This window comes from Ictidomys tridecemlineatus, chromosome 2 (assembly GCF_052094955.1).
Source record: "Ictidomys tridecemlineatus isolate mIctTri1 chromosome 2, mIctTri1.hap1, whole genome shotgun sequence".
NCBI classification, from domain to species: Eukaryota; Metazoa; Chordata; class Mammalia; order Rodentia; family Sciuridae; genus Ictidomys; species Ictidomys tridecemlineatus.
In genome coordinates, this window is record NC_135478.1 from 43572864 (window position 1) to 43599425 (window position 26562).

Sequence of the window (26562 nt, forward strand, 5' to 3'; positions counted from 1 at the left end):
TGTGGTCATACATAAGTTCTTTTAGTAGGAGTAATTAGTTATTTTGCACCAAAATTAACTCTTTCTTTTGTGTTTTACAACTGCAAATAAAAATTTCTAAGACTGTACAAACTCAAATATCAAAAACTAACTTCCCAAGGAGACCAACAAAACCCAGTAAAAACCTAACTACTGTTGCAATACCAGTGAATGTATATACACAAATATGGATGTGAATGTACACACACTAACATCTGCATCTTCACCACTATTAGCACCATCAGGCTCACCTCTACTGTGCAAAATACCAGTCTAATGACTTAGTATATCACCAGATCAGAGTTTATTCAGAAAGGAGAAACTTGCCAAATTGTTCTATTGTTCCTATTAAAATAATACAGTGGAACTGCACACTTTTGGTTTCTAACCATTTCGTTTTATGATTGAGCCATACAACGACATGGTCACAAAATAGTGACCTAAATAGAGCCAAGAAGCTTTAGAATTGTGAAAATAAAAACCAATCTACATTTATTTAGCTAGAGAACTTCTAGTTTCAAAAACTCTAAGACATGAAATTTTTCTTTATAGTTGTGATAGGTACTATTAACTGCATGCCTTCAATAGCCTTTACCTCTTCCTTTTTGCTAACAAAACTCTGATTTGGGGTGAGGTAGGGGTGGGACAACAATGCACACACAACCTAAGAAGATAAATCAAAACTGATCTATGTCAGTCATGAGATTTCCTTGCTCTCCTTTGCTGGGTAAAAAAACTTCCCAGGCTTCTTTGTAGCTATAGGTATCTATATATGTGACCTGTGTGGTCAGTGGGACATAAGAAAAAATATGTTGGAAGCATTCTGTGAAAGATTGTTCTTTCAAAACAGAGTCACAGAAGCAGTACAGGAGGACATAAGATCCTGAAACCCTGATATCACTGAGTCAACTGAACAAATGATAAGACCTATCTGCCTCCAGATTTTTCATTAAGTCTCAGTAAATGAATAATAAATACCCCATGGTTTATAGTTTATCTTAGTTGGGTATACTGTCACTGTAATAACTGTTTCCTAACTGATACAACACTATGTTTTCATAATGTGATTACAAATATAAATTATAAATTGATATTTTAGAATTTAAAATTTAGAAAAGCAACAGGGGAAGTAGGATATTTGCCTTCTCGCTGTATAGATATAATGCTGTATTTAAATAGCTTTTGTAAGCATGTAAAAGAATGTAACATTTTGTAACACTGACAAAACAAAGAAACAATCTTAAAGAAACAAATAATAGGAAAAATCGATCCATACCCGTACCTTTCCGTGTGTTCTCCGTCACATCTACCCCAAACTGGATAATGTCACCAGAGAGAATTTCACATGGTGGACTTTCTTCAGAGCCTCGACTCAATCTCTGGCTATTTATAAAGGTACCATTACTACTTTTAGTGTCTTGGAGGTAAAACTGGGGGGGAAAAAAAAGCCAAAGATTAATAATTCCAAATCTACTTTAAAAAATAAGCACTTCCAACTTTGCAAACTTTTCAGATGGATTCCCCTCATCAATTCAAACTTATTTCAGCTAATGTTCAACATATGAAATTAAAACCCTAAAAATAGTTCAAATAAAATCCAACTACACAAAATGGTGCAACCACAAATAAAGCATATGATCCAACTACTAAACTCCTAGGCATTTATTCAACAGAATTGAGAACATCTTCACAAAAATTTGTACACAAATATTCATAGGAGCATTATTCATAAGAGGCAAAAAGTAGGAAAAAGCCAATGCTCATCAACTGAAGAATGGTTAAATGTAAATCCACACAATGGATTATTATTTGTCATTTCAAAGGAATAAAGTACTGATACATACTGTGACATGGATGAACCTTGAAAACATTAGGGAAATAAAAGAAGCTAATCACAGATGACCATATATATTAGTCCTAATATATGGAACATTCAGAATATGCATATTCATAAAGACAAAAAGTACACTAGTGGTTACAAAAAACAATGGTTGTCAGGGAGACTGGGTACTTAGGGGTAAAAGCATTTGGGCAGAGTGAAGAAAATTATCTAAAAGTAGCAGTGAAGGCTACAAAATGAAAACCCAATGAACTGTACACTTTTTTAAAAAAACAATACCTTTATTTTTATTTATTTATTTTTATGTGATGCTGAGGATTGAACCCAGGGCCTCGCATGTGCTAGACAAGTGCTCTACTGCTGAGCTCCAATCCCAGCCCCATGAACTGTACACTTTTAAAGGTGAATTTTATAGCAGCTGAATTGTATCTTAATAAATTTGTTGGGCTGGGGTTCTAGATCAGTGGTACAGTGCTTGCCTCGCATGTGTGAGGTACAGGGTCCAATTCTCAGCATCATATATAAATAAATTAATTAAAAAGGTCATCTAAACAAAATTTTTTCTTTCCACTGCACCCTGACTTTACAATCTTTTTCCTAAGTAACTGGATCCAACCAGAGGAAGCAGTATTTATTGCACAAGCAAGGGCAACTGGTTTTTGGTAACACCTATAATTAATAGCTATCAATTATCTAACATAACTTACACCTATAATTAATAGCTATCAATTATCTAACATAACTTGCTATCAAGACTGATGCATCCTCAAAAATTCTTTGTGATCAAGCAGATTTGAGATACTGAAATATTGGAGTCATCTATGAAAGTACTATTTTCTGGCCTTCCAAACTTGCCTTTCGTTGCTTGGATAATCTTCCCTTTTTAAAAAGAGAAGGAGTAAGCCATGTACAGTGGTGAAAACCTGTGATTCCAATTACTTAAGAGGCTGAGGCAGGAGGATCTCAAGTTTAAGGCCAGCCTGAGCAACTTAGTGAGACTATGTTTCAAAATAAAAAAATAAATAAAAAGAGCTGAGGATATAGTTCAGGGGTAAAGTGCCCTGGGTTTAATCCCCAGTAAAGATGGGAGGAATAGGAGGCAGCACAGGAAGTCTATCACCTAGCAAACCTAAAAGTAATTAACAACAACTAGGAACACACAACTTATTAGGATGAGAACAACCAATAAAGAATAGATGTACCACCTTTCTTTTTGTATTTTTTGACATTCTACAGTCCTACTTATTCTAACAACATTATTTTCACTGAAGTTCCTTCCCAAGAAAGGATGGAAAGAAGACACCTAATATATATTAAAATATACTTCATGCCATTAAGCCCTTATTTAGCCTTAAATATATGTATGTGCATGTACATACATGTATACATACATGTATACATATTTCTCTCTATATAAATGTATAGGTATGTGCACTTTCATTTATAAATAAGAAAAGTGAAAGTTATAGGCATGCTAAATATCTTTCCAAAGGTTACAAAGCTAGGGAACACTTGAATAAGGATTCAATAATAGAAATAAAAGGGCCAGTTTCCCCCATTACTTCATGCTGAACTTCATTATTTCATTTATCCTTCACTCTTACCACAGTACTCTTCCAAAATGAAACACAACAAAGACTAAGCAATTTGACAGCAAATGTGAAAATGACATTTCATTTTATTAATTCTTGTGTGACAATTTAAAGGCTATCAGGCTGTCTATAAATGACTCATTCTGTTTATAATTCAACTAGACCAACTGTTACTTTGGCTAGACTTTATAGGTTTAATTACAGACTATTAATAAAGAAAATTGTGTTCATATTTTACAGAGCCATTTGAAATTTACAGGCCTTAACATTTAACACCAGGGAGATAAGCACAGGCAATACTTTCAGGTAGGAACAATTATCCTCACTTATTTATTTATTTATTTATTTTTTCCCCCACACTGGCATTTACTGTATACGGGAGTTATTTCTTGTTTTTGTTTTTTAATAAATATATTCTTAGTAAATGTGGCAATAACTAGATTCTGGTTTAGTTGTTTTCAGTAATGTGTGCCTGGACAATTCAAATAAGGGGATTATACCAGATTTATAGTGGTTTCAAACTTCAAGTAGTAATCCATTAGTAGGTTAAGTCAATTTAGTGCATTGCAACTAGCTAAAAAAAAAAATGAAAGGGGTGGGCTGGGATTGTGGCTCGGTGGTAGAGTGTTCACCTAGCACGTGCGAGGCCCTGGATTTGATCCTCAGCACCACATATAAATAAATAAATAAATGTGTTGTGTCCAACTAAAAATAAATAAATATTTTTTTAAAAATGAAAGGGAACAGAATAGAAATAAAGTACATGAACTATGGTTCAGTACTGCTTTGAAAAACCCATTGAAAAACAAATAAATACACGCACATTTGTCGTTCCTATGTAACTCCAAAATAGCAACACCTTTTCAAATTTAAAAAAATATAAATCAATTCTAACTCAGGTTCTCTTCATTTTTACATCTATATTACTGTTCAAAGCACATCGCAGTATATGAGCCTCTTATTTAAGCTTGAACATATCATTTCCATTATTTGCTCAATCTTCCTGTCTCCTCAACCTGATGGCTTCCATAAGTCTGGACTATGTAGCCTTTAGGGTCCTACATGATCTGGCTTCTGATTCCTTCTCTGAACTCATTCACTCCATTTCTTTTTCTCTCTTATCCCTCTCAATCACATCAATCCACTTATGTACTTGACTCTCTGCATTTGTGTATCGCTACATGCATTAAGTTTAGTTCCCTGTAGAAATATATGCCCTTGGTTGTTCTGACTGATATTAAAAATAATGATTTTGTACTGTCTATAAAATAATCTGTTAATATTAAATTATATTGTATAGAAGTTATTGTATTTATTATTAAAGATATCAACTTGTTTACAAGGGATTGGAAAAGGACTTATTTAATAATCCTGGATACATTTCCAGGAAATAGGTATGTTATTTGGTCCTTTGTCACTTTCAAATCAGAAGCGTTCTCTTTGCCAAGAAACCTCTATCAGGCTCCTTCCTCCCCTTAAAAGAAATCAGTTTTGACCATACTAAAGAAAAAAAAATTAAATCTGTTGAAGTCTTAACTATCTTTCTTTCCCAGCAGCCTAGGAATGCCCTAATAGTTCTAAGTGTTTGCAATAGCCACCATTCACTTTGATGTTGAGCAGGTGTGTAAGGAACCCTAAACTTTTTATAAAATCCTTTGTGGCTTGCAGCCAAAGTTCAACAACAGTGCTTTCCATTGTTTTCAGTATTTAATTCGTCAATTAACTCCTTGCTTTCCCCTGAGGGAACTTTAACTTCCCAAAAATCCTCTGAATTTCCTCTGTCACATAGTCATTTTTCCTCAGTCATTTGCTGATTACTTTCAATGACAGACATGGCATTACTCAGATTGCATTTTTTTTTTTTTTTTTAGTTCTAGTTGGACACAATACCTTTATTTTATCTATTTATTTTTATTTGGTGCTGAGGATCGAACCCAGTGCATCATACATGCTAGGTGAGTGCTGTACCGCTCAGCAACAACCCCAGTTCCAGATTGCATAATTTGCTTTCTGGCTTTCAGAAAGTTTTTGCTGTAGCTATCAAACACACTTGCATTTTGTATTACTTTTAACTTTGCTACAATTTATAAATACTTTTTGTTTCTGTTATAACAATATACTGCTTCTTTCTAACCCTTTTCTATGTTGATAAATTTGGCAATATCCAAACACTAACAGGTAAGCTAATGCTTCACAACAAAGCACAAACAGCAGAAATGCCATAGGTCACCATGAACTCTAAGTCCACATGGCGAAGTACAAAATATGAACACAAAATGGATTCTGTGTAGAAGGCAGATTACAACAGATTTTTAATTTACCTTAATCACCATCTAACATCAAACAATCTAAGATCAAACCAATATCCCATTTACAAAAAGAGTAGGTGAAGCAGTATCCACACAAACTCCAAAATTCAAGTGAACGGGGAAAACTACCAAGAAGCACAGAGCCACACAGTTTCAGTATCTGTGCAGGAGGACGCCATAGAGGCAAGGTGGGCATATGAGAAAATTGAGAAGAGCATCAAAATAGGCACTAGGTATTCACTCGATGGTATGGGGGCCGGTTTGAGAGGAGAAGCTGTAAGCCAAAACGTCTAGCTCAATCCAACAACAAATTAGTGCAAGCCCCATAAAAGGCTGGAATAGTTTGAGTCAGATAACTCCCTTGGATGCCTGGGACTGAACCCAAGGCCTTACACATGGTGAGCCAGGTTCTACCACTCAGCTACATGCCCAGTCCCTATGTAAACTCTTAAAACCAACCTGAAGGAACTCAAAGCTGGTTCCCAAGATAGGGCTTTACAATGAGGAAAAGCTTCCAGGAGTGGAACCAAAATTGAGCAGGACAGGAACAAAAGAAAAGAAAGAAAAGGTCCAGATAAAAGTGAAGAAGGAAAAGGAAGCCACAAATATTTTTGAACATTTTACAAAAACAACAGAAGAGGGAGCTCTGTTAATTAGAAAAGTTATTGTGAACCATGACCTCCTTTTAAAGTACAGAAAAAACAATTTCACATAAAAGTGAGCAATAAAAAGTTATCAATGTCATATCTCATATAGTTATTTTAAGAAAAAAGAGAAAAAGGAGCAGAATAACATCTTACAGAAATTGAAAGACATACCTTGGGAACAGATCAAAATTGTAGTCCATTTCAAAACAAGCTAAAAGCTATTAGGAAATAATTTAAGAAACAAAAGAACAATATCAATCAACTATAAAACTCTTAAAGAGAAACCTCAAAAAAAGAAATAGAAATAAGAAGGAAAGAACATTTCATAAATGAACACAAAGTAGGAGGAACATAAGTGTGGCTAAATATAACATTGTCTGAAGAAAAATAAGAGGGGGGGGGGAGGAAATTTTTTAAAATCAAAAAGAAATGAAAGAAAGTATCACCAGCAAAATAGCGTAGGCAACTTCAAGCTTCTGTGACTACAGAGAAACACTGAAAAATCAAGAAAACCATCAGAACCAACTCTGGTTTACAGCAAACAAGCAAATACGAATCAAGAAAATGACAACTTAAAAACGTAGGAAGGCTTTGGGCCTAACTTACCCTTGTCCCATCCCTCTCTCCAGCACAAAGGAAGTCCTAAAGTCAGCCACCAGCATTGCTAGTGTGAGATCCTGGTACCTGGTATTCCAGAGGGAGCAGAGTAGACCTTAATCACAAATTATAATGTCTGTTTTAACCTTTCTGGAGGTGACCTGAAGGGCTGAAAAAGTTTCTTATCTTTGTTTGGCCTAACTCAATAACCCTTTTATTTTCCCAGAGCTGGGTCAAACCCAGGTCCTTGGATGCATAGTAGGCAGATGTTCTACCACTGAGCTACATCTCTAGTCCTTATTTTGCCAACTTTAGAACTCACCGAAGCTGGAAAAGGGACTGGCACTCCTAGAAAAGTGGGATTTATCCAAGGTGCTTCAACTTAATAAAGTCTATCAATGTAATACACCACATTAGTAGAAAGAGAAAACCCACACGATCATCTCAATTTATGCAGATAAGGCATTTGACAGAATGTAATATTCTTTTATGATAAAACACTCAGAAAGTTAGGATTAGACGGGAACCTGTTCATCATGAAAAATAGCATTTATGAAAAACCCACAGTTAACCTATTACACAATACTAAAAGAGTGAAAGCTTTCCCCCTAAGATCAAGATGAGGACGTCCGATTTTACCACTGTTATTTAACAATGTACTGGAAGTTCTAGCCAGAGGCAAGAAATAAAATAAATATAAATTGGAAAAGAAGAAGTAACTATGTTTTTATTCACATGATATTATCCCATATGTAGAAAATCCCACAGAAGGGGCTGGGGTGTGGCTCAGCGGTAGAGCGCTTGCCTAGCATGTTCGATGCCCTGAGTTTGATCCTCAGCACCACATAAAAATAAATAAACAAAATAAATGTATTGTGTACAAATAAAAAACAAATATTTTTTAAAAAAGAAAGAAAATCCTACAGAAACCACAAGAACAATATTAGAGCTAATAATTTCAATAGAGTTGTAGCTTACACAATCAACACATAAAAAGCACTTGTGTTTTTAAATTACCGAGGATTTTGTTTGCTAGGCAAGTGCTCTATCATTGAGTTACACCCACAGCTCAGCAGCTGTTTCTATATGCCCAGTAACGAACAATCCAAAAAGGAAATTAAAAAAGCACTTCCATTTTTAATAGCATTTAAAAAATACCTACAAATAAATTTAACCAAGGACATAAAAGATTTGTATATTAAGAACACAGAAAACTATATAAAGAAATTAAAGACAACCTAAATAAAGATGTCTCATGTTCATGGATTGGAAGAATTAATATTGTTAAGGTGTTGGTATTACTCCAAACAATCTAAAGATTCAACACAATCTTTTTTGCTTTGTTTTCTTGAGATAGGGTCTCACTATTTGCCCAGACAGGGTTCAAACTTGTGATCTTCCAGTCTCAGCCTCCTGAGTAGCTAGGATTAGAGGTGTATGCACATCCAAAAGCAGTTTCTCAACATGATTTCTATCAAAATTCTAATAGCCATTTTACAAAAATAAAAAAGTAAATCCTCAAATTGATACAAAATTGGCAAAAGACCTTTAACATGCAAAACAATCTTGAAAAGTTACAAAATTGGAGAATGCATATTTCCTGAATCCAAAATTTATTACAGATCTACACTAACAAAACAGGGTGGTATTGGTGTAAGGATAGACATATAGATCAATGGAAAAGAACTAAAAGAAATAAATACATACATCTACAGTCAAGTGAATTTCAACAAAAATACATGCCAATCAATGAGGACAGGACAAAAATGGTACTGGGACAACTGGATAGACACATGCAAAATAATTATCCCTATATTACAGAAAAAGAAATTATAAATAAGTTGGACCCTAGCTCACATCACATACAAAAAATTAACTCAAAATGAATCAAAGACCTAAATATAAAAGCTAAAACCATAAAATACTTTCCAAGTATTCTTTATTCAGTTATTTTTTCTTTTCTTATCTCTTCTTCTGAGATTACCAGAATGCATAAATTGGTATACCTGGTTTGGCTCATTTAGGTGCCTCAGGTTCTGTTCATTTTTTTCATATATTTTCTCTCTGCTAATCAGAAAGAGCAATTTCAATTGCTCGACCTTCAAGTTTATTGGTTCTTTCTTTCCCTCACTCAAATCTGTGGTTGAACCACCCATAAATTATTTCAGCTATTTTACTTTCTATGATTTCTATCTATATTCTCTGCTTGTTTAGAAATCTCCTGACTTTTCATCGATGGTTTCCTTTAGCTCTTTGGGCATATTTCAGGGAGTTAAAGTCTGAGTCTATCTGGTAAGTTCAATATCTGGGCTTCCCCAAGGGTAGTTTCTATCACATTTCCCCTGCCCCCACAGTCAATAGGCCATTCTTTCCTGTTCCTTTGTATGCCTTTTAATTTCTTGTTGAGAACTGTACATTTTGACTACTATAAAGTGGTAACTCTGAAAATCAGGCTCCTCTTTCTCCAGGGACTGCTATTGTTACTTGAAAGTGGCAGACATTCATTTGTTTAGTAACTTTTTCAAACTATTGTCCTTCTTTTTTTTTCCCCTTTGGCAAGGACTAAATTCTTTGTTGTATGTGGTCACTGAAGTCTATTCCATTATCTTCACAGTTAATGACCTAACAGATTTCTTTAAAAGCCTGGAGCCAGTAAGAAAAGGTACAGGGTTGTGGGGGGAATTCTTTTTCTTTGAATCCCCTTGTTTGATGCCAGGTAACCCACTCCAGGCGGGTAGGTGGCAGGTGTAAAAGGATGGCCATTTTCTGTTCTGGCCCCTCGGGAATAAAAAAATGGGTTTCTTAACCCAGTTTTCCCCAGGTCCCTATTGCTCACCCTGGGACCACCAAGTCACATCATAAACATGGGTCATTGTCCCTGTGGCTACTGAAAAAATGAGGGATGGGAGATTGTAGCCACTATGCAAAACACCAGAACAGTGAAATTCTTTAAAACTTAACAGCCTTTCTTTATCAAGCATTCTCCTGGATGTTGCAAATGCTTGACTAGACTCCAGAGTTCTGAAATAGTTGCTTCAGTCTATGCATGCTAGTTCAACAGTTGTTTTGGGGGGGAAGGAACTAACTCCTGGAGCTCCCCTACTCCACCATTTTACATGATGTCAATCCCATTACTCATCCTTTAATCTACAAATCTTTACTTGGGCCAAATCAAACAAGTTCCTAATCAATAATAGCTTCCATTTACTGACTGCCTGCTATATGCAGGTATTTGACATGCATTATTTCTGATCCTCAGAACAACATTAAAGTACATACTACCATTCTATTTCATAGACTGAGGAACTGAGGCTCCGACTGCCATGGTCTCACAGTTATTGTAGACTTGACACAATTATTCCTACAGAACTTTCCACACTGCCTTCCTTCCCTACTTAGACTAAACACTCTCTGGTCTCTGATTCCAAACCTCTGATGAAACCCCACTTCACTTATGAAGTTTTCTTGAAGCAATTAGAATACGTAGAGCTAATTTCAATCTAACTCTATCATTAGTGTGAATCATTTAATCTGTAAACATTTACTTGACACCCATCTTGAAAAAACCACACATCCATAAAATCATATTCAAGGCAACCCTAAGTTTAGAATAAATTAAGAGAGTATGAATTAAATGTCAAAATCCTGAGAGGCTGATGAGAAATATAGTTAGAACATAATCAGTTGCTAAGATTATGAGTGAGGGTGGTAATTGAAATGAAAAGGCGAGGAGGAGAAGGAACAGGTATTACAGTACATTTATATATAGTTAGGGCCCAGCACCAGAGAGTTAACAAAAAACAAAGGAACAAGTGGAAAAAGGAGAGAGAGAATGACTTTATGAAGAGAGGGCCTTAACATTGACCTAAGGAGATGAGATTCTTTAAACAAAAGGTACTAATAAAGGATTTGGTGAAAATACTGTTTGAGGAAATTATTCTAACAGCTCTGGTGATCTAGCAGCTGTGTGTAGGATGAACTGCAGTGGGAGTCACTAGAAATAGGGTGACCTATGACTTGTTCATTTTTGCCACGAATTATTTAGTTGTTTCATGGAGTACTCATATTTAGTCTTTATAAGCATGTTCAATATAAATTTATTTATTTACATAGCCTTTCCAGTTCCTGTACATTTCAGAAGCTAGAGCTTTTAAATTTTGCCACTGAAGGCAGCAGGGGGGATATCAAGTTTTATTCAAAGGCTAAGGGAAAATATACAGAAAATTGCTGGAATGTTTTTCACCAAAATGAAATTGCACGCATACTACAATGAAACTTGTCAACTTCTCACTCAAACATCTTGTAAATATGAATTTGCCAAAATGTTTTCCCCATTTTCCAAGTGACATTCCAGACACCGTACAATAAATCTTGTGGGTCCAGTTCACAGGGCAAAAAGGAGAAAGAAAAAATATTTGTATCTCTCTATATACAAGCAGAGATAAGATTATGAAGGACAAAGGTAGAGAAGGTAGGAAGGAGAAAGTTTTAAAAATGTAACTGAAACATTACAAAACATACAACACAGGTAGCATTATTATATCTTTCTTAAACATGCTTCTTTATTTTTTGTTTTTGTTGTTATTGTTATCGGTACCCCTGGGGTGCTTAACCACTGAGTCACATCCCCATCCCTTTTTATTTTTTGAGAAAGAGTCTTGCTAAGTTGCTTAGGGCCACATTAAGTTGCTGAGTTGGCTTTGAACTTATGATCTTCTTGCCTTGACCTCTCAAGTTGCTGGGATTATATGTGTGTGTCACTACGCCCAGCAAATATGCTTTCAAATTGTGATAATTCTTCACTGAGAATTCAAAACGAAGTAAATTGGATTTCTGAATATCAGCAACATAAAAACAAACACACTGTGGCTGGGGTTGTAGTTCAGTGGTAGAGGGCTTGCCTAGTATGTGTGATACATTGGTTTGATCCACAGCTACATAAAAATAAATAAATAAAATAAGGGTATTGTGTTCATCTACAGCTAAAAAAAAAAAAAAACAGACACATCATCAAAACATTACAATTTCAAGAGGTGAGGCTATTGAAAGCCCACACAAAATTCTAATTCTGAGCAGAGTAACCTATATCCCTCATCACAAAACTAATGTATCAACAAGTAAATTCTGATTATTTTTTTCCTGATGATAGTATATAATCACAGTAAGGTACCTTTCTTTTTGGACTCCTACTTGTATAATTATTATCCAAACTCAATCTGTTCAACTTCAAGAGGTTTCTAATTACTTCAAAATATGTAAATTCTAGTATCTAAAATAATTGCACATTTATGCAAGTTACATATATTTTAGCATATTAGGGCCAAAATAAAATACTGTGGTATTTTAAATACACACATGTTCTGAGTATAATTTATAGGTCAGTATTCTCCTCACAAAATGTTAGCTTAAACCATGTGGAGATCAGCTAAAACAGCAATAAAATAATTGTACCACCATTCTGAGTTAAAACAAAACAACAACAACAACAACAACAAAAACTCTGCCCATAGAGTAACAGCCTTGCATGCCACAAAAAGAAATCATTGAGATGACACTTAGGAGAAATAAAGAACAAGATCACAAAAAGTACATGAAAAAATGCTCACCATCTCTAGCAGTCAGAGAAATACAAATCAAAATTACCCTAAGATACCATCTCACTCCAGTAAGATTGGCAGCCATTATGAAGTCAAACAACAACAAGTGCTGGCAAGGATGTGGGGAATAGGGTACATTTGTACATTGCTGGTGGGACTGCAAATTGGTGCAGCCAATCTGGAAAGCAGTATGGAGATTCCTTGGAAAGCTGGGAATGGAACCACCATTTGACCCAGCTATTCCCCTTCTTGGACTATTCCCTAAAGACCTTAAAAGAGCGTACTATAGAGATAACTGCTACATTGATGTTCATAGCAGCACAATTCACAATAGCTAGACTGTGGAACCCACCTAGATGCCCTTCAATAAATGAATGGATAAAAAAAAAATGTGGCATTTATACACAATGGAGTATTACTCAGCACTAAAAAAAATGATAAAAATCATGGCATTTGCAGGGAAATTGGCATTAGAGCAGATTATGCTAAGTGAAGCTAGCCAATCCCTAAAAAACAAATGTCAAATGTCTTCTTTGATATAAGGAGAGCAACTAAGAACAGAGCAGGGAGGAAGAGCATGAGAAGATGATTAGCATTAAACAGGGATGAGAGGTGGGAGGGAAAGGGAGAGAGAAGGGAAATTGCATGGAAATGGAAGGAGACCTTCACTGTTATACAAAATTACATATAAGAGGAAGTGAGGGGAAAGGGAAAAATAATACAAGGGGGAGAAATGAATTACAGTAGATAGGGTAGAGAGAGAAGATGGGAGGGGAGGGAAGGGGAGGGCGGATAATAGAGGATAGGAAAGGCAGACTAGTATGGCATTATGTAAAAACGTGGATGTGTAACCGATGTGATTCTGCAATCTGTATACAGGGTAAAAATGGGAGTTCATAACCCACTTGAATCAAATGTATGAAATATGATATGTCAAGAGCTATGTAATGTTTTGAACAACTAATAATAAAAAAATAAATTTTAAATGTCAACAATTAAAAAAGAGTTTATGTCAAGATAAAATCTTTTGTTAATCTTATTTTACATGAAGAAACTGTCTTCTATAGATATTCACATTTTTCATCACCTGACGGTGACAGTATTATGAATAATGTTCTAGGACTCTAAAAAGTCTGATACATATATCCTATCCATTTATTATTTCCATGTAAAAAACATATAGTTATGGAATCAATGTATAGTTCAATGATTTTCTAAGATCAATAACTTCTTATTGCTTTTATAAAAATTTTCTATCACTTTGTATTATAATAAAAGCATGGGAAAAAATAAAAATAAATAAAAATCCTCAGCAAAGAGAAAAAATTTAAAATTTTTTTTAAAAAAAGAACAAGATCACTATGTTTAAAGCTTTACATACTGTTTAATAATGTACACAATGGGCTCAACATAAGGAAAGTTGATATTGATCTATAAAGTCACCAAGAAAGAGGTGGGAAAGAGGAACTAAAAATAAAAAATTTCCTTTAAAAAAATTGGCAAAATCAGCAAGACACAGAAAAACAGATATTATTTAGGGGAAAAAAACTTCTTACATATAAAACAATTTATTTGGCCAACAAATTCAGTAAAAATGTTTAAAAATACAAATAGTATATCTCCCCATCGAAGAACATTCATAACTTTTAACAATGCTTTATAAGGTAATGAAAATAATTATGATGACCTTTTCAGTTATTTAGGCACAACCACTTAAGTGAACATAATTTTACCGTTTAAAATACCTTGGTCTTTATTTATGTGTCTCCATTTTCAAAAAAAATTTTTTTAGATATTGATGGACCTTTATTTTATTCATTTTTTTATATGTGGTGCTGAGGATGGAACCAAGTGCTGCACACATGCTAGGCAAGTGCTCTACCACTGAGCTACAACTCCATCCCCCTTATGTGTCTCCATTTTTACTGATAGTTAATTCCACAGTGTTTAACTCCTCAAGGCTTTGACAATTTACATACCAATGGGAGAGTTCTTAGAAATTATAATAATTATACTTTGAAAAAGAAAAAGAGGGCTGGGGTTGTGGCTCAGGGGTAGAACGCTCACCTAGTTCGTATGAGGCCCTGGGTTCAATCCTCAGAACCACATAAAAATAAATAAAGTATTAAAAAAGAAAAAGAAAAAGAAACAAAGTTACTGAGTAAAAGTTAAAAAATGGAAATAATAACAATACAATGTGTGAAACAATCATTTTGATGGAGATGAAAATTGACTCTTTAGACTAAGGAAAAAAAATTCCTTATAGGGTTGAGTATAGTGCAGAGGCTCCTCATTTTTGGCTGCCACATGATTCAGATGTTCAAACACAATCTATTCCCAATATCCCAATATGCTTCTCAGGTTAAGTAATGCTTCTAGTAAACCATCACTAATTATTTTAAAAATTTGAACTAAAATTTAGTAATAGTATTACATGCAAGTTTTCCTCCATTTATGGATTAAATATAAGCCCTAATCATCTTCCCCTAGGGCCAAAGTTTGATTTTAAGACCGTGAAAGCACTAACATACAGAATTCAGCTATACAAAAATTTTAACCTAAGGTTAAACCAAAGCAAACCAAAGAAAGAATGTTAATTTTTCAATAGTGACAAAAGAAATTCACAATTTATAAAAATCACCACCAGTTTTTGAGTGTATACCTTGTCCTTGGATAAACTACTTTGCATGTGTTTTTTTTTTTTTACTTAATCTTTATGACAATCTTCTGAGTTAGTTGATATATTATCCCCATATTATAGACAAAGAAATTAGGACTCAAAGAGGTTAAGTAGCATGCCAAAGATCCTCCAAAACATTTCAAATTTTTAAAAAAATATTTATTTTTTTGTAGTTGTACACAATAACTTTTATTTATTTTTATGTGGTGCTGAGGATCGAACCCAGGGCCTTGCACATGCAAGGCAAGCGCTCTACTGCTGAGCCATAACCTCAGCCCCCATTTCAAACTTTTTGATCTCAACCATTCAACACTATGTTTGGTGATTTTATACCTATACTACACTTATTTCTCTCAACACTCTATGAAACAGGAATGATTTTATTGATTTTACAGATCAGTAAATTGAGGCTGACAAATTAAGGCAAGTTACCTATCTATAATCACAATGATGAAAACAATAAGACAGCAATTAGAACTTTAATAAAGGTAAACTAAAAATTTATTTCAGAAATTCATATACTATCTGGTGCCACTTATCTGACACACAATTCTAATAAAAAATTGGGTCTTCTAATTTCCATGTCCATGGAAGGTTAGAAGAGAACTAGTATTTGTTTGTGCCAGAGCCTATGTAGTATGCTTTATATAAATTACCTTAACTAAACTTCAGAATACCATGATGCTAGCAGTATGCCATGTCTAATGAAAAGACAGGAATTAAAAGATATTCCCCAAAATTATTTAAAAAAAAAAACAGGGACAGCAAACAGCCTATTAGACACCTCATAACTACCACAAATTCCTTGAAAAGACATTTTTTTTCATATACTTATTGGCCATTTGTATTTCTTCTTTTGAGAAATGTCTGTTTAATTCATTTGCCCATATATTAACTGGGTTATTTGATTTTTTTGGTGTAAAGTTAGGAGTTGCATCATTTCTGGTCTAACTCCAAGGTCTTTTTTTTTTTTTAATGTTTTTTAGTTGTTGATGTACCTTTATGTATGTTTTTTAATATACATTATTTATTTACTTTTATGTGGTGCTGAGGATCAAACCCAGCGCGTTGCATGTGCTAGGCAAGTGCTCTACCACTGAGCCACAACCCCAGCCCCAATGTACCTTTTTTACTCATTCATTCATTCATTCATGGTGCTGAGGATCGGACCCAGTGTCTCACACATGCTAGGCAAGTGCTCTGCTACTGAGCCACAACCCCAGCCCCAAACTCCAAGGTCTCTGATCCAATTTGAGTTGATTTTTGTGCAGGGTGAGAGATAAGGGTCTAGTTTTATTCTTCTACATATGGATGACGAGTTTTCTCAGCACCATTTATTAAAAAGGCTCTCTTTTCTACACAGAAAATGTATGCTTTTGGCACATTTGTCAAGGATTAGATAATTGCAGATGTGTGGGTTTGCCATGTCTTTATGACAGTACCATGCAGTTTTTGTTATTATTGCTCGTTAGTATAATTTGAAGTAGTACTGTGATGCCTCTAGCATTGTCTTTTTTTGTCTTAGAATTGCTTTAGGCATTATGGGTCTTAAAAAGAAGTATTTTAAGGGTGGGTTGAAGCTCAGTGGTAGAGTGCTTGCCTAGCATGTGTGAGGCACTGGGTTTGATTCTTAGCACCACATAAAAAATAAATAAAGATATTGTGTTCATCTACAGCTGAAAATATTTTTTTAAAGAAAAGAAGTTTTTTGGGGGGCTGGGGATGTGGCTCAAGTGGTAGTGCGCTTGCCTAGCAATGCGTGAAGCACTGGATTCGATTCTCAGCACCACATAAAAATAAAATAAAGATATTGTGTCCACCTAAAACTAAAAAATAAATATTTTAAAAAATGATTAAAAAAAGAAGCTTTTAAAATAAATATTTCATGAGTGTAATATATCCAATCTAGATGTATCTTGTCATTTACCCACCATTTCCTCAGTATTTCTGGTCAGAAATTCAATCAGCAGCCATTGGTAATAGAATAAATATGTGACTATCATAAACCAATCACAGCAAAAGCATAGTAGTAATATTAATAAATACAACAGTACCCCTTATTCATGGGGGACATGTTTTAGGACTCCTGGTAGATACCTGGAACCTCAGTAATATGAAAGTTACTGTGTACTGGAACATGTTTTCTGTTCATATTTTCTACCCACAGATTTAATGCTTTTCCATTTTAACTAAGCCCTTATCATGCACTATCGCCTTAACTTTTCCAGTTTGAGGTGCAATGGCAAAATTAGCATGAATTTCTTCCACCTTCGCAATTTCACAGAGAGAAGATTCCTTCTTACCATAGATCCTTAGCAACCTCAGCATATAATTTTCTTTGCTTTTGCCTTTTCACTTGAAGAAAGTACTTTATGGTTTCTCTTTGACGTATCATTATTGCCAACATCATTACTCTTATGCTCTGAAATAATTATTCAGTAAAATAAGAGTCACTTGGGACTGGGATTATAGTTCAGTGGTAGAGTGCTTGCCTACCATGTGTGAAGCACTGGATTTGATTCTCAGCATCATATATAAATAAGTAAATAAAATAAAAGCCCATTGATAACTAAAAAATATTAAAAAAAAAAAAAACAAGAGTCACTTAAACATAAGTACTACCATACCACAACACTAAATCAGATAACTCAGATGGTCACTAAGTGACTATCACTGGGTGGTAGTGTACACAATGTGGGATATGTTAAACAAAGGGATGATTGACATCCCTGATGGGACAGAGCAGGGAGAGATTTCATTACACTACTCAGGGCTGTGAAAGATTTCATCATGTTACTCAGAATGGCACACAATTTAAAACTCACACATTGCTTATTTCTAGAATTTTCCTTTTAATATTTTTGGACTATACTTGACCTTGAGTAACTAAAACCATAGAAAGCAAAACTGGGGCAAGGGGCTATTGTGCTATCAGTAATAACAAATATCAACTAGGTTAGGTGGCACATAATCCCAGTGACTTGGGAGGCTGAGGAAAGAGGATCCCAAGTTCAAGGCAGCTTCAGCAACTTAGCAAGACTCTGTCCAACATAAAAAAATAATAATAATAATGAGGGTTGAAGATGTAGCTTGATAGTAGAGCACCCCAGGTTCAATTCCTGGTACCCCCACCCCCACCCCCACCCCCCACACACACACCAAAGAAAGAAAAAAGAAAATCAATAACACCACAGAGCATCTAGTATGTCACCAATTTCTGTGAATTCTGGTTCAGAACAATCTCAATTTCATTTTACCTTTCCTTTCCCACTACTCTCCTTTAACTCAGGCCCCCAACTATTGTCAAGATGATCCCACACTTCATCCTCTACAATGATACTGAATGATACTGAATTCATTTCCTAAAATACAAACCTGAACACATTGTTTCACTTCATAAAAGGGCTACTGATCCTCTGCTGATTTCAAAATAAAATTCAAGAGCTGTGATAACTTTCAAAGTCTTTCAAAATAACCCTAATCACCCCACTAACAATGATCTTCTACTCTTACTAAAATTATCCATTTCACCCTTGCCTAACTACTAGCAGCTCCCTAAACAAGCCCTGGACCTCTGGGTTTGCTTATGTGGTTCTTGGACCGGAAGAACCCTTGCTTCCACTTGGCCACACTCTCTACCTGTTAAAAGTCTCCTTTTCTTTCTGAAGTTTAATTTAAATATTGTAAGAAATAAAATTTCTCTTTCAGATGACATTTCTCATAAACAAACACACTCCTTGAACTAAATCACATTCAAGGCTTTATTCCTATAAGGTCCTTGCTTAGCATCTGGATGGCCATCTTAAGTGACAGCTGCCATTTTAAGGAAAAAGTTCCTTTCCTACCCAAAGGCCAGCTCCCCACTCCCTTACACCAACTCAACCCTTAACTGTCCGAATTAGGACCCACCTGGCTCTGATTCCTGAGCCTCCACCATAAAAGTCTCAGAACTCAAGCCTTTTTCTCTCTCTCTCCTATAGAGAGATAGGCTTTTTGTCAGCTCTGACAAATTAACTCTCTTGTGTATCTCTACCTGTTCTCCCATCTTTCATTTCTTGCTTACCTATCTCTCATTCCTCGCTTTCCCTTCAATTCCGACTAGAGACTAATTTTCAAACCTCTATTTCCAAATCACACTTTGAACAGCACCATCTTTTCCCATCTATAAACTTTCATTTCCTGTCAGAAAGTTTCAATAGGCTAAAGTCACAATTTCTTTAAATACAGAAACAATAAATTAATTTATACTCTAGAATGGTAAATATGAAGTTTTGATTTAACACAGAGCAGGCCAAACTATCACATTCAGTGAGCTATATGGAATACAGAACACAACAAAGGTTCTAATTCCTGCTCTAGTACCTTCTAACTTGACTATGAGCAAGTTACTTAACCTGAGATTCCTTTCAGTTACATTTAAATTGAAGATACTACCAGTACCTACTTCTGAGTGATTGTAGTAAAGGTTAAATGATATAAAGGATTTAGCATAGTATTTGTACATAGAAACTGTTAACCAGTAGCCATTATTAAACTGACAGTTTACATAAATATGTAATCACAGTGATTTTCTTCATTCAGGCAACTGCTTCAAGACTATTGGTTAAGGTTCTTAGAAAAAAAGTTCTTTGCCAAGTTCATTAAACAGTAAATGCCTGATTGACATATAGATCAGAAACTGCTAAAATCTAACACATACAGGTAGTAAAAATAGTTTACCATTGCCTCATTATACATGAACATTATCATAAATAACTACAACCTCTGTATAGAAGAAAAGCCTTTGTTTCATAGGAAACACTATAGTATGGATTAGAGCATTCCTAAACAAAGTTATTTCAAAAGGAAATTATACTCATCTACTGTGTATATGTTAAATATGCTTAGATGTAATATATATATTAGATTAGACTAGCAATCTACAGATCAATTAACAGTGTGAATTAGTCTATGACTAAATTAAGGCAAGTAGTATTTAGCGAACATATTAAGTCCATTTCTAAAACAGAGCCCTCCTTATACTTCTGGAACAGAAAGACAGGGCCGTAGAATGATGCTAACAGAATGCCATAACTCACTCTGTTAAAAATCCAAAATGCTTCTTGGGATACCCTATAAACTATTATTTTATACTCCTCTATACTATTTACAATTTCCACAAAGAAAAAAAAAAAGACATGTATGAGAGGGGACAAATAGGTGACTCCAAAACTGTCAAGAGACTTAAAACTGGGCTGGGGTTGTAGCTCGGTGGTAGAGCACTTGCCTAGCATATGTGAGATCCTGGGTTCAATCCCCAGCACTACATAAAACTAAATAAAAAAAAAAAAATAAAGGTACTGTGTCCATCTGAAACTAAAAAAAAAGACAGAGAGATACAGACAGATAGTCAAGACTTAAAGACACTTAAAGACTTAAGACACTTAAAACTCAGGAGGATGGACAATTAAAATGGTTTCAATATAAGACTGGCAAAGATTAAGACTAGTATTACTTGGTTCTGGCAGAATGTGGAGACATCACACTCTCATATACTAGGCATAAGAGTATAAACTGATTTTTTTAAAAACAGCTCAATAATATCTATGAACATTTTAAATGCTTATTCCCTTGGACTCAGATATTCCACATCCAGGAATCTAAAATTCCTACAGAAATTCGCATGTATCTTAGCAAACTTATACGCATCTTCACTGAAGCTAGGCTAATAGCAGTTAAGAACTGGAAACACCTCTATTGCCCATCCAAATTGTATTTTCATCTGGTGAAATATTGTGTAATCATTAGTGATAATTAAATAGAGTTATACGTATAGGAATTAACATATAACTAAATATAAAACAATCCCTTTTTGTAAAAAGAATAATGTTTTAGTCAGTTTTTTCACTCTGTGACCAAAAGACTTAACAAGAACAATTTTAGAGGAAAAAAGTTCATTTGGGGCTCATGGTTTCAGTCTACAGATGGCTGACTCCACTGCTCTTAACTAGGTGAAGGCCGTAGAGAAAAGCAGCTAAGAACATGACAATCAGGAATCAGGGAGAGCAATCCCCACCAGGGACAAAATATATACTCCAAAGGCACACCCCAAGTGACCCAACTTTAGCCACACCCTACCTGCCAACAATTACCACCCAGTTAATCCCTATCAGTGGATTAATGCACTGATTAGGTTAAGGCTCTCATAATCCAATCATTTCACATTTATTCACTGAATGTTCTAGTACTGTCTCACATGAATTTTGGGGGAACACTTCATCCCTAAACCATAACAAATGACACACACATAATATGTGACAGCATTAGAGAACAAACTATCCACAGACAAATATGTGACAGCATTAGAGAACAAACTATCCACAGAGTTATCTCCACAAAAATAAATCTTACAGAGTTAAATGTTAAATGAAGAAGGATATAAAGCCAGGCATGGTGGTTCATGCCTGTAATCACAGGTACTCCGGATACTGAGGCAGGAAGATCCCAGGTTTGAGGCCAATCTTGGCAATCTAGTGAGACCCTGTCTCAAAATTTTTAAAAAGGAGGGGATGTAACACAGTGGTACAGCACTTGCCCAGCATGAAAAAAAAAAAAAACTAAGAATATAAAGTTTTATCAAATTATAGTAATATAGTAGAAAAGAATGTAAGAAAGATGAAAAGGTGGGAACAAAGAAAACATGAGACAAATATTACTATACAATGAGATAAATGCACACAAAAACAGAGAAAAGAGACAAACATCAAGAGAGATGAAAGAGGGGCTGGGGATGTGGCTCAAGTGGTAGCACGCTCGCCTGGCATGCGTGCGGCCCGGGTTCGATCCTCAGCACCACATACCAACAAAGATGTTGTGTCCGCCGAGAACTAAAAAATAAATATTAAAAATTCTCTCTCTCTCTCTCTCTCTCTCTCTCTCTCTCTCTCTCTTTAAAAAAAAAAGGTAGATGAAAGAGGAAAGACTTGAATACATTCAAAGGGATTAGTAAACTGTCATCAACCCACACATGTGAGGAACAGAGTTCAGATGTCAAACCACTGACACCAGGAATAAAATCACTGATTTCTGATAAGTTTTTACAGTTCAGTTATTCTGTTGTTCTTTCAGATTACAGGATCCAGTTCTGAAAGGAATCACTTTCTTTAATAACCCACGAGAGTTTTTTTTTTTACCTAAGGATAATTTAAACCAAGGCACTTGGTATAACTATAGTCTTCAGGATCTTTGCCCTTAAAATAAAATAATGCTATAAAACTGAAAAAGCATAATGTTAACCTTTTATGCAACACAGTACACAGAAAATGATAATTGTTCAGAACAACATTTTCTGACAGACTGGATATATGACATGAAAGAAAGAAGTCAGGAAGGATGCTCAAGTTTGGAGCCCAAGCAGCTTACAAGGATGTAATTGCCTTTATAAGACAGTGAAAGATGGGAAGTATTTTAATTGGTGTGGAGAGAATAGTAGTGGTTCATTTTTGAACATATTAAATTTGAGATATATGTTAGACATCAGATGGGAATGTCAAAAAGGAAGTAGAACATAAAACCTTCTCAAACTTTCCAAAAAGCTCAATAGGGAAAACTTCCTAACTCATTCAATGAGGCCAGCCTACACTGATGCCAAAGCTAAACAAATATATTACAAGAAAACTAAAGAATATCATGAACGCTGATGCAAAATCCTCAAAAATTACTGACAAAATGAATTCAGTAGCATATTAATGGAATTAAACATATTGACCAAATGGAATTTAATCCTGGAATGCAAGGATGGCTCAACATAAAAAAATTGGTTGATGTAATATCCACAGCAACAGAATGAAGGGGGGAAAAACTCACACGATCATCTCAACTGATGAAGAAAAATCCTTTGACAAAATTCAACACTTTTCAATGACAAAAAAGAAAAAAAAACACTCAACAAATTAGGAATAGAAGGAGACTACCTCAATATAATAAAAGCCATATATGAAAATCTCACAGTGAATAACATTCCCAATGGGGAAAAAAATAAGAAATAAGGCAGAGATATATACATTCACTACTTCTACTCAACATAGTTCTCACTAGAGCAACTAGGCAAGAAAAAGAAATAAAAGGCAACCAAATTGGAAAGGAAGAAGTAAAATTATTTTTTCCCAGGAAACATGGCCTTATATGTAGAAAACCCTGAAGAGTCCACAAAAATTGTTAGAACTAATAATAAGATTAGCAAAGTAGGATACAAAGTCAACACACAAAAATCAGTTGGAATTCTATATACTAATAATGAACAATCTAAGAATATTAAACTGGGCATAGTGGCACATGCCTGTAATCCCAGCTACATGGGAGGCTGAGCAGGAGGATCAAAAGTTTGAGGCCAACCAGGACAACTTAGTTGTGAAACTCAGTCTCAAAAAATGCATCAATAATAGCATGAAAATATAAAATACTTAGAAATTAACCAGGAAAAGATTTGTATAATGAAAACTATAAAAACAATACTAAAAGACATCAAATTTAAAAAGGGTTAAAATGATAAATTTTGCATTATATGTTCTTACTGTAATTTTAAAAACACATTTTTAAAAGCAGTTGAATATATATATATAAGCCTAGAATTTAGGGGAAGAAGCATGGACTTGAGGTATTAATTTGGTTGCCATCAGAATGTAAGTAGAATTTCAAGTCAAGAGACAAGATGAGACTATAGGGAGCAAGAATAGATACACAAGAAGTCCAAGGACAGAGCCCTGAAACAGTGTAAAATTTAGAGGTCAGAGAGATGAAGACACACAAAGGAAAAATAAAAGAATGGCCTGTGACATATGATAACGTGGAGAAAGTGCTATGTCCTAGAAGCTGTGTGAAGGATATCTTCCAAAAATGTGCGACAGAACAATTGTTGAATGATGCTGATAGATTAAGTAAGGTAAGGAACAATAACTGCCTACTGGAAATAGCAACATGGAAGCCACTAATGATCTTGGTAAGAAAAGTATGAAAAAGGAAACAGTAGTGGAAGACAGGCATTGGGGCTCATGCCTATAATCCCAATAATCCATGAGACTGAGGCAGGAGGATTTCGAGTTCAAGGCCAGCCTCGGCAGTTCAAGACAACACTTAGCAATTTAGCAAGACTCTGTCTCAAAAAAATAAAAAGGACTGGGGATGTAGCTCAGTGGCAGATCATCCCTGGAGAGGGGGGAAGAGAAAGAAAACAACACAACAGTGGAGGATGAGAGCCTAACCAGAATGATTCAAGTGAAAATGAACAGAGAGAAATGAGAGACAACATATACAGACAAATCTTTTAAATTTTGTTCTAAAGTGAAGCAAAGAAATAAATAATAGCTAGAAGGGAAAGTGGGATCAAGAGTTTTTGTTTTGTTTTGTTTTTTAAGAGATGGAGTCTCACTTTGCTGCTCAGGTTGGCCCCAAACTCCTAGGCTCAAGCAGTCCTCCTGCCTCAGCCTTACGAACAGTCCAAGTAGCTGGAACTACAGAAGTGTATCACTGTGCCAGCTGAGAACGTTTTTTTTTTTCAATAAAAGAAAAAGTATACTACCTTATACACTAACAAGAATTATCCAGTAGAGAGAAAAGGCATTTGGCTCAGACTTCAGGATTTAGAGTAGGCTTCCTAAAGAGGCTGTCTCCTGCTGAGCCATAAAGGCTGATGGAGGGTGAGTCAGTATGAGTGGGGAAAGGACTGAATAGCATGAGCAAACAGCATGATGTGTGGGGCTAATAGGAGAAAGAGAGAGAAAGGCTATTATGCAAAGTATTAAGGCTGAGAATTAAAAGATATGATGGGTAAAGAGATTACCCAACCTCTCAAGACATAAAATACTACAGTCTTTATCAATATAGAGTCTAGGCAGGGAAGTACTAAGATAAAACTGATATTTTGTTTAGGATGAAAATGACTCTAGGGGTACAAGACTGAAATAAACAAGGTTCTGAACTTGGACAGTTGTAAGTGGTAAAATGGGTTTATTGACAGATCCTATGTGCTTAGTGTTAAAAAGATAAGTTTCTAGTTTGGGATACTGGACAGCAATAATGCCATTATTTATGCTCAGAAATAATGGAGGAGGAATGGCTAGTGAATAAATAATTTCAGTTTCAGATATTTACTTTTAGATTCCTCTCCACTCACCCACCTTGGTACTAGGGTATTGAATACATGGGCTCTTCACCACTGAGCTGCATTCCCGTTCTTTTTACTTTTTTTTTTTTTGAGATAGGGTATTGCTAAATTGCTGGGGCCGGTTGTGAACTTAACAATACTCCTGCCTCAACTTTCTGAATCCCTGAGATTACAGGCGTATGCCACTATGCCTCACTACTTTTGGATTCTCCATAGGACATCCAATGAGTAAATGTAGGCAGACAAACAGAAAACTCAGACATAGGGCTCAATATGCTGAAAAGCATCATTATATGAGTGGTCAATAAAATTATCATAATATATGAAATTTCTGAAAAAGCACCCTTACAGAGAAAACAGTAACTGAACATCTAAGAACATTAAAATTTAAGGATTAATCAATGAAGAAAATATTTAAAGGGATTTCAGATACAAAAGTCAGAAAATTACAAGGAAAAATATCAGAAAAAAAATATCAAAAAAGCCAGGAAAACAGCCAACGGCTATACTTCTACCAGTCAGGATATAAAGAGAACCCATAGGTGACCTAAATAAGCTGACAGAAATCCAAAGAGATCAAACTCACGTAACAACCTGGACTTCCTAATTCTATTGTATTAACTTTTCAAAAATTAGTAGAATCTATAGGGACATCTCTTCTTGAGTCCTAAAGTAGTCAAGTTAATGTGAATGGAAAAGACTAAAGGGACCTAACAGATGTACTACTACCTGCAGTAGATCATTTACAGTTTTATAGTAGAGTTTTATAGTAAAGTTTTATAGTAGAGTGTAAAGAAAATTCTTACACTAAATTGGTAATATATTTTCAATAAATTAAAAATTGTCAAGTATATAAAATGAGGCCCGATACAGTGGCACATGCCTGAAATCCCAGAAGCTCAGTAGGAGGATTATGGATTCAAGACCAGTCTCAGCAAATTATCAAGTGAGACCCTAAGCAACTTATTAGCAAGACCCTTTCTCAAAAAGGGGAGTGGGTGGGTGCTAAGGTTGCGGCTCAGTGATTAAGCGCCCTTGGGTTCAATTCCCAGTTTCAAAAACTAAAAGAATAAACTATACTTTTTATCATTCCTGATCTTCACACATTACCTCCTCATCTTTGACCTCACATAAACTCAAG

At 35.1% G+C, this 26562-nt stretch overlaps 1 protein-coding gene across 25 annotated transcripts in view; it reads right to left on the reverse strand.

Annotated features, from left to right (window-relative positions):
- Positions 1 to 26562, reverse strand: part of Slmap (sarcolemma associated protein) — a 155377-nt gene that overhangs the window by 94584 nt on the left and 34231 nt on the right. For 14 of the 25 annotated variants that reach the window (XM_078038347.1, XM_040289813.2, XM_005317240.5 and 11 more), the window contains exon 2: positions 1301 to 1448. The exons of 1 other annotated variant lie outside the window; for it this stretch is intronic. In XM_078038347.1, coding sequence (XP_077894473.1) covers positions 1301 to 1448 — 148 coding nt within the window. Of the gene's footprint in view, positions 1 to 1294; positions 1449 to 26562 lie in introns of those variants that run through there. 10 more of the 25 variants (XM_013361532.4, XM_013361525.4, XM_013361519.4 and 7 more) reach the window with 2 other exon arrangements.